The 9,982-nt window shown below is 29.9% G+C and overlaps 1 protein-coding gene across 1 annotated transcript; it reads left to right on the forward strand.

Moving 5' to 3' along the window:
- Positions 1–1,294: 1,294 nt before the first annotated feature.
- LOC148233308 (CXXC-type zinc finger protein 1-like) lies at positions 1,295–4,383 on the forward strand. Its single transcript, XM_088189351.1, has 11 exons — positions 1,295–1,420; positions 1,530–1,651; positions 1,712–1,881; positions 1,945–2,086; positions 2,899–3,021; positions 3,093–3,285; positions 3,352–3,546; positions 3,616–3,828; positions 3,892–3,982; positions 4,040–4,196; positions 4,262–4,383. The coding sequence occupies exons 1-11, from the start codon at positions 1,388–1,390 to the stop codon at positions 4,350–4,352; spliced, it is 1,530 nt and encodes a 509-aa protein (XP_088045477.1). The 5' UTR covers positions 1,295–1,387; the 3' UTR covers positions 4,353–4,383.
- Positions 4,384–9,982: the final 5,599 nt, after the last annotated feature.

Here is a 9,982-nt window from a genome sequence, read left to right on the forward strand (position 1 = left end):
TATATTTATGGATTTTAAAAATCGGATAATTCGGTGCAGGCGCAACTTGATGTACTTGCTGTATTGGAGTAACAATTTGCTCTGCGTGTTCCACTGGAGATTCTTCTTTTGCATCAAATAAGTGGAAAATTGGTAACGATTTAATTGTAGATAATACGTCTATAGATCTTGCAGTTCTTTTGCTCGAATCCGATAATCCGTTGGTTTTATCCAGGATTGTTATTATTAAAAATATGCATACTAAAGTCTTGATCTAAATAAACAAAAAAAAAAGTACAATAATAATATTTTAAAATAAAAAATAATGTATACTTTAAGAATACTTACGTAGCGAGCCATGTTGGTGTTTTTATCTATCTCGAAAATAAGTAATGGCAGGTATGCTTCTACTCGCAAATTAATTTAAAATGATCTATTGAAAAGTATATTTAGCTTTATATAGATGTCAATTGGGAAATAGGGTCTTATTATATCCGCTTTCGTATTATGGTAGAATTGTCATCATTATAATTTATTATGAGATAATCATACATTAAATAATATTTTTATTTAATGTATGGTTATTGAATAGAAAATAATCTATAAAACAAACGAAAACAACACACTTACAATTTAACAGGTCGCGGTGACGCTCGAATTGCTTGAGCAATTATTTTTTAACGTTAATTAAGGCAGAATTTAATATTTTAATTTTCATTTTTGTGTATTTTTTTAATAAATAACTTTCAAGTAAAATAAAATTGTACAAAGCTGTTTGTTTTTTGTTTTTTAAGAGCAAAAAAGTAAAACTAAAAGGTGAACGTATCATATTTTGTGCTTCTTATGTTTAGTTAGGAAAATCTATTTTTTATAAAAGCAAATATTTTTTATTGTTTTTTATGTATTTACGAATAGTGAGATATATAGAATAAAAATATATTTTTTATATGAAAATTAAAAAAGTTAATATCAAACACTTATTATGTGTATTTATTATATAACGTATGAGGTGTATTGAATAAAAACATATTATTTGAATAATAATATGTAATATAAATTATTTTTATGCTTCTTATAAAATATGTAATAAAACAATAATACTTGCGCATATGATATTCATTAATTTCTAAATTCTTAGAAAGTCGTGTTGCAATAATGAAGCATTACTTTATTTTCACCTTGTACGTTTAAAATAAATTGAGAAAGAGGATATTAGTAAATGTTTGGTAAATTATTAAGATAATATTGTGCAATTTATTTTTTACCTTGGCCAAATCGTTATTTCTTAATGCTTGAAAAATTAATGCTTAAGACCAGTGGAAAAAATGTCGCTGTCTATGGCTGTCACTTTATTTGCTCTATTACAAACGGTTTTTTATATGCGTTTAATTTAAAAATTGCTTTCAAAATGGCCGATAAAAAATCACAACAAAGGCCCTCCGTAAGTTTATTACACTTTTAAATCTCTATATCGCAATACCGTTTGTATATTGAAATAAACGGATATACATACCTACTTATGACATGTATTCTTGTTTATGTCCCGCTAGAAAGCTGATATTGCAAAACAGTTCGATCTACCTGAGCGCCAATCTAAAATTACAACTCTATTGAACCAAGCTGGACAAGCTTACTGTATATGTAGATCTTCAGACAGCTCTCGTTTTATGATGTGAGTTGAGATGCTGTTTTTTTTATTTTACTTTATTACTGAGTTATTTTTTTGATACAGAGGATGCGACGCGTGTGAAGAGTGGTATCATGGAGATTGTATAAATATATCAGAGCGTGAGGCGCGTTACATTCGGCAATATTATTGCGATAGATGCAGACAGGAAGATCCAACACTCACGACTAGATTTAAACCCAGAAAGAGGGAGCACGAGGGCGAAAGAGATTCCAGTAAGTAGATACATAGATAGTTAGATTGTGCAATTTGAAATGTATTACCAATATATTTATTAGGGCGAGATGAACGAAAAAAGAAGAAGAAAGAACATTCAGAGAATAGAGCGGCAAGAACGGCCAGCAGTGGAGGAAGTGTTTCTTCTAATGCCGGAGGTTGTGGAACTTGCGTTGGCTGTACAAGAACACAAGACTGTGGAAGGTATCTAAAAATATAAATAAATACGTAACTTAAAACCCCTTTACAATTTGTTCAAAGCCTTCCAAAATATATATGTATGTATTTGGCAGCTCAAGTTCATGAAAAATGCTTATTTCTATCACTTATGGTCTTATCAGTTATTCGATTACTATTCACAGTTTTTCATGAAAGTTGAATTAAGAGCTAATTTTCGCAAATATGAGCAATACAAAAATTCAATTTTATTTATTGACTAAAAAAATATCAATTAGAGCCGTTTACTCATTTATGGATCATTCGTAATTCTTACGCTAACAACCATTTAAAATATATTAGTCTTATTTCATATTGATAAAGTTTATATGTAAATGTGAAGAGCTAAATCAGAACAATGAACAATATTATTAACGAAAGCTGCGTATAAAAGGGTTGATATTTTTAATCTACATAAAGAAATCAACAATATTCTAGGGCGATACAAAAACCATGCAAATGTATATTGGTTAACATACTCATAATATAATTGGCTCAATATTTTTGTGAAGGTAAATATCACATATTGCTAGCTAAAGGGTATGTGCCACACAACTCATAGCAGTGAAGTCAGCACTACCTTTATTAGTCTTCTTGAAAGTCTTCTTGAAAAGCATTTTCACCAATTATGACTAATTCAAAAATTTCGTCTGGAATTTACCTTGAAACTATTTGTGGATTTCATAAAATGTTTTTATTATTGTTTGATGAAAATTCAATAATAAGTAATAAATTTTGTATTAATTATTGAAATTACTACATCAATACTAATATGTTTATATCAATCTTATTCAATTCAGATGTGAAGCGTGTGAAGATTTGGCAAAAAATGGTTTGAACTCAAAGCTCAAACTTCGCTGCAAACATCGCACATGCGTAAATACGGAAGTATCGCCTCCTTCAAAAACGCCAAAATCTTCAAAGTATATTTTTAATTATATAATGGATTTAAAAGAAAAGCTTTTATTTATATATATTATTGTTAAATCCACAGTAAACACAGAAGTAACGATAATCAAGTTGGCAGTGGCACTGGAAGCGATGGAAATACTGTATTCTTACCATATTTACAAACAGCTGTCCCACGTCAATGTTACGGACCGCAATGTACAAAAGCAGCTTTGGACGGATCAAAATATTGCTCGTCCAGTTGTGGAATGCATTTAGCTACTTCGAGAATTTATCAGGTAATTATTTTTAATAAGATCTTACATAGTTTTTTGAATATTTAATACCAATAACATTCATTATAGGTTCTACCGCAAAGAATTCAAGAATGGTCTTTAAGAGGTTGCGAAGCTGAATCGGCTGATCGTAGAGCTTTAGCGCGAGTTCGCGCTCAAATATCACAAGTCCGCGACGCTCTACAACAGTTGGAGAAGAGAAGAACTGATTTGGAGAAATTGATCGATCAGGCGAGAATGACTCCAGTGACCGAAATTGATGAAGTAATATATAAAAAAATAATGCTCATATTTCATGTATGCATCATAATATATTTTTTATAATTATAATAGGAACCGGAAGAAGAGATAGAGATGTCCATGTATTGCATTACTTGCGGTCACGAAATTCATTCTCGCACGGCCGTAAAACACATGGAGAAGTGTTTCAACAAATATGAGGCACAATCATCGTTTGGCAGTGTCTTTAAGACTCGCATCGAAGGGAATAACATGTTTTGCGATTTTTATAATCCTGTTAATAGGACATATTGCAAAAGATTGCGTGTAAGTATTTTAAATATACTGAAAGATGTATCACAATATTTATATATTTATAATTAATTTTAGGTACTCTGTCCTGAGCATTCTAAAGAACCTAAGATAAACGATACTGATGTTTGTGGTTGTCCGTTGGTTAAAGAACTGTTTGCTCCTACTGGTAATTTTAAAGCATATATTATAACCTATAAATATATATTAATTTGAATATGTTTAGGTGAATTTTGTCGAGCACCGCGTAAATCATGTTTAAAACATCACGGATGGGAGAAACTTCGTAGGGCAGAAGTCGATATGGAAAGGGTTAGGCAGTGGTTGAAAGTTGACGAGTTAATGGAGCAGGAACGGAATATAAGATGTGCTATGGCGTCAAGGTATTTTTTACATTTAACTTTTAATTATATATTGTTTTCGGTATATCATTGAATTATTCTTACAGAGCTGGTGTACTAGGACTTATGTTGCATTCAACGTACAACCACGAAGTTATGGAATTGATTACATCAAAAATGCAAACAGCAACTACTTAATTTTTAAATTAATAAATTTGTATTTCAAATATATGTTTGTTTTATTTCTACCAGGGCTGTGGAGTCGGAGTCGGAGTCGGAGTTGGAGTCGTGGAGTCGTGGTGTTTTGGCCGGAGTTGGAGTCGGAGTCGGAGTCGTGAAAAATGAGCGACTCCGAGCATTTTTTAAATTATGAAATTTATCAATTTTTAATTGCGTAATAATGAATGTGTATAGCGTATGAATATTAAACTTGTAGAAAAACACCAAAAATACCTGATAAAATTAAACTTTTTTGAGTCGGAGTCGAAGTCGGAGTCGGAGTCGGAGTGGAGTCGTGTTGTTGGTAAATATCGGAATTGGAGTCGGAGTCGGAGTCGTGTTTTTTTTTAACGACTCCACAGCCCTGATTTCTACGATACTGTATTATTATACCGATTGACACATAAATAATAATATAAAAACGAGTTTTGTATCTCGTGAGAAATTATGTCCTTTAAATTGTTCTGAGAATGTATTACTAGCTGTGCACAGTAGTGCCTAATAATAAGTTATGTATTATATATAACATAATACTTTTGATTAACTAACTAGATAATTATAATATTTTTATAAAAAACACATTAATTAACTAGTAAAGTTAATTGTATGTTAAATATTTTTTTTTCATTAATGCTAAAAGTGGTAGCGGCATTATCTTCGGTGAATATTTAAGATAAGTAAAAATTAAAAATAAGTTATTTTATGTGGAATGCTTATTTTAAAATATTTAATACATTTTTTTATTTATGGCAAAGAAATATATTTAGAAGTAAAAAATCAAATTATATCTCAAAATATACCCATACAGAAACTCATAAATATCACTACCAATAGTGCTCCAGCTTTTACTGGTGTTTATAAGGGTTTTATTGCTTTATGCCGTAAAGATGAAATGTTTCCATGTTTTATTTCTTACCACAGCATTCATCACCAATCACTGCAAAATATCTAAAATTCAACAAAAAAAATGAAACTTGTTAAAATAATTAACCGAATGAAGTCGCATGTTCTTCAAAGACGATTATTTAAAATCTTAATAGATGAGTTGAATTTCCAGTACCAATAGCTTATTGTTTATATATATAAATCATTAGCTGAGTAAAGGAAGAGTTCTCCGTCATTTTAACGAATTGCTATTGGCATTAGTTGTTATTTTTCAAGGAACATAATATAACTCATCTAGAACTTGAGACTAATTGGTTACAGAAATAAAAATTTAGAAAATATAATCATTTTATAACAAACTTAAATTCTCGGAAAATAATTTGAGTTAAGGAGACGTCAAACACGTTCCTTGTTTGAAAGAGAAGCTAAAAAAAGAAGCCAATAAGACGTACAATATGGAAAATCATGTTCAATTGTTTCCACATTTACGAGTACAGTTTGAACAAGAACTTTCGCAGTTTGTTTTAACTTCTCTCATAAACATGATCGTTAAAAAAATATACGAAGATGGTCCTTTATCGGCAATGGAGTTGATGGATTTTAAATGTGATTTGTCACTAAAAGGCATGTTTATAGTACATAATCTATATGGCCTCTAGTTCCAGCAGAGAAATATCATAATGCATTATTTTCTTCTACTTATCTATGCGAGTCTTTATTTTCAACTATAAATGTGGTTAAAAACAAATATAGAAATATACTGATAGGTGAACATCTTGATCACTGCGTTCAGATAGGAGTAAAAATAATTTACCCGAAATTGAAAAAGTCGCAGAGAAAAGTGAACGTCAAGTTTCTCATTCTCTTTTTCTTACTAGGATGTGTGAATTTTTAAAAAGTTGTAGATAAAAAGTTTCAAGAATGATAATAAATATACGTTTTATCTTAATTAGTTGTATGTGTCTTTATTGATCATACATACTGAACATTTTTGCTTGTAAATTGGTTTTATGGTTTTATCCTATATTCCATTTTCACATTTTTAAAATTAATAAAAGTAAATTCGATTTTTAGTCTCTTATAATTTATTAGCCTAAATAAATATTCTCTAAAATTGTTCTTTATTCAAGACTATTAAATTTTTTTTAAAACCAATTATTTTGGAATTCAGACATGAAGTTCTATTGTCAGCAGTTAACGAGTAGTTCAACGGAGAATTAAAACTTCAAAACTAGCTTATACACTGATTAAGGTTGGGGGATCACTAATTTATATAATATTCAGCGTCCCAAAAGTTCTTTATCTTCTTTTAAAAATGCAAATAAAATCAACTGGGACATCATTTCAGATTTCTCTAGGGGGAGGGGGGCAAAAGTTGGCAAGTCAGTGGTCGTTTTTTTAATATTTCGATTTCATTAAATTACATGCATATTTCTGGCACAATTCAAGGTGGGGCAAATGCCCCTACCTGCCCCCTCAAATGTCGTCCCTGTTTAGAATCAATGTCAAAAGCAATAAAACCGTGCCGTCGCAGATTAAACACTTGGTTATCTAGCGTTAATATTAAGACTTTTTATAATTGAGATCATTTTAGTCAAATGAAGCATATCTAAACTGAATTTTGAACAATAGGAGAGCGCAAAAAATAAGTATCCACTATCAGAAGTAAAAAGTCCACGTTAAAATTGTGCCATCGCAGAAGAAAAGCTTGGTTATCTAGCGTTCATATTAAGATTTTTTATAATAATAATACGACTTACAATAAGTGAGAATCGAATGAAGCAGAACTAAAACCCAATGAAAATTCTAAAACTATAATTAGTTTTAGAATTTTTATTGGGTTTTAGTTCTGCTTCATTCGATTCTCACTTATTGTAAGTTATAATATTGTTATATAAAATGTTTCTCTGCGATGGCACAATTTCATTGCTTTTAAACAGGGACCCCTTGAATTTACCTAGAAAAATGCATGTCATTTAATGAAATACTATGAATTTTCATAAAATGGAAATATTAAAAAACGACCACTGAATAGCTAACTTTTCCCCTCTCTCCCCCCCTTAATTCGAATTCAGCTGCTACTCACATTCGCGAACCGCGAGTATTCGTACCTTTTTACCTTATTTTTTTTCTTCCTTCCAAACTTCTTATATATGTTTTGTATTATTCATAAACTATTTGTTTTAACGTGGCATAGAATTGCGTCAATAAAGTGCAGTGAAGTGACATTTGCGTCACTTCATTCCATTTTAGTTAAAAATTCAATGCAAATTCTTTGTTTCATCATTTTCAAAAATAAATAAATCACGGAGCGTGGCAAAATGCGCCGCCTAAGCTTGTCTGTCAAACACAAACTACGTTGACAACTGTGAGTTGTACCATAGTGAGAAAAAATATAGAATCGACCGAAAAGGAACAGAACCCGGAAAAATAACTATGATATATTTTGCGAAATGTTGAGAGTGGCATTATCGTGTCGTAAGTATCGTTGCTCTTATATTCAATCAAAATATCAGCGATAAAACCAGAGCTTATTGATCAACCAACATTTGTATAAACATTACAAATGTCAAAGTTTCATTGGCAGGATGATGTAAGTACATAATTTCAACTTATTATTACTATATTTAACTTCATTCGTGCCCATTACAATGGCAAACTATAGCCTTAATTATACATATATACTTAAATCTGTAAAAATGCATAATGCTTTCGTTTTTAATTAAGCATGAATTGATATATTCATTTCAAGTATAAAAAATAATTTTCTTGCAATTAGAAATTAAATTTGGCATTAGGATATAATTTATTTTGCCAAAAAATAAATCATATTGATAAGTAATTAATTATAGATTGACAAATGCAACTACATATGACAAAAGTGTCATTTTTACGCCTGATTACTTATAAGCCATCCCCTTACAATGGCAATGATTTATAGCGCTTCTCAATCTGTAATTTAATTCATATTAAATCGCCCTCAATTATTGTATGTATAATTTTATTTTAATATATAATAAATGTAATAATATGTATTTAAAAATATTTATATTTATATCGCAAAAAACATAAATGCTTAAACTTCAAAACAGTATTTTTATACCACAGAAATATTTTTCAATTATTAACCGAAGTAAATTGCGGTGCATTTAAAATTACAATATTAGAGGGCGCGTATGACAAAACAGTTTTAGTACAATTCGAATTGTATAATCGCACGTGGTCAAACAACAAAGGGATGCACGCCCGTTTCATAAGCAAAACGTTCATACGAGGGGATGATATTGATACACATATTAAACAATATTTTAATAATTTAGATTTAATTAAATATGAACCGTGAGAATGCAGGAGTCAGCAATATTTTATTCGAAAGTGATTCGCCAACAAAAACATAATTTTTATTGGGTATTTTTTTTATATATGCAATTTATTATATAAATCTTTCACTGAAAAATGACATACGTAAGCACAATGTGTTACAATGGGATCAGCACAAACAACAACTACTTAATAAGTAGTAAGACATCAGACTATAAAGCAGTTAAATCTATTTTATTAATTATAAAATATCATTACTGCTCACAATCAATAGATATTATGCATTACCTAGCGCAATTTTATTTCAATTATTCATCACGATATTCATCCGCGAGTTTAAAAAAATAGGAAAACATAATCTGTGATCCCAGACACGATAGAAATTTAAATGGAATTAATACCCAGGTCTTTCAGGTATTAGCAACATCGACTCCAAGTCAGTTAGGTGCCCAAAAGTTTTCTTTTTAAATAAAAAAATTGCGTTGCCCGATTTTAATAGGCCAAGTTAATTTTGTTAAAAATTTAATCAAAATGTAAATTTTGTTTTGGACTAAAATTGACGTTTTTAATGAAATCGAAAAAGAAGTTAAAAAATATTCTAAGTAACTGCATACAAAGGTTGGTTACACCTGACTAAACCGATTAATAAATTCGAGACTGCTTACTGTTATACGTAATGTGTAACATCTGTGCGCGGAAATGAGCAAGTCGAGAAACCGGCGCCAATTTTAGCAAAGGGCGTCGCGTGCTTTTACTTTTTAGACATTTTTAAAATAAAGATTATACTTTTAGTTTGACGTTGCTTAGCTTAGACAAACAAAAAAAAGCTTAGACAAACAAGATTATAAGTAAGGTAAATGCATTTGACAAGAAAAATTATGTGTTATGAAAAGGCAGAAAATAAATTTTAGTAGCTTATATAAGTACTTAATACTATACCTTATATGAATTATAGTGTGTTAATACGTCCTATTTAGATTTTAATTATACATCACAATCCGTGAGATTAGTAAAATATAGGAAAACTTAAAAAACTACTGACTAATTTTTATATTGAATAAATTGTTTTGAATAAAGTATATTTTCCATGGTAACAGAAAATTGTTTATTTATGCTACTTTTTGTTGATTTTTCAATTGTTACCATTATAATTAAAAAAAAATGTAATATCTTTTGATATTCAATTAATTAATTTATTAGTATTGCATTGCAAAAAAAATGTATATCTTCTTCGCCCGCTGACTTTGGAGGGGTGTTTGATTCACTCCCCAAGTGTAACCCTCCCAAAAGGGATTAGGGACGCATTTGTCATGCGTGTTCCGGATATTATATCTACAATATGTCCAAAAGCGTATCACAACATTTGCGAATAAGTCAAGAATTAAGCGATTATTTAATATTGG

The sequence above is a fragment of the Plectrocnemia conspersa genome, unplaced genomic scaffold, assembly GCF_051122295.1.
Source record: "Plectrocnemia conspersa isolate PC_06_02 unplaced genomic scaffold, ASM5112229v1 ptg000008l, whole genome shotgun sequence".
NCBI classification, from domain to species: Eukaryota; Metazoa; Arthropoda; class Insecta; order Trichoptera; family Polycentropodidae; genus Plectrocnemia; species Plectrocnemia conspersa.

What these genes read in the sequence shown, in the direction of transcription:
- LOC148233308 (XM_088189351.1), top strand. Translation starts at nt 1,388, where the DNA reads ATGGCCGATAAAAAATCACAACAAAGGCCCTCC. An exon ending in AATCACAACAAAGGCCCTCC is followed by an intron (nt 1,421 to 1,529) that starts GTAAGTTTATTA and finishes ATGTCCCGCTAG; the next exon opens with AAAGCTGATATTGCAAAACA. An exon ending in AGAACTGTTTGCTCCTACTG is followed by an intron (nt 3,983 to 4,039) that starts GTAATTTTAAAG and finishes GAATATGTTTAG; the next exon opens with GTGAATTTTGTCGAGCACCG.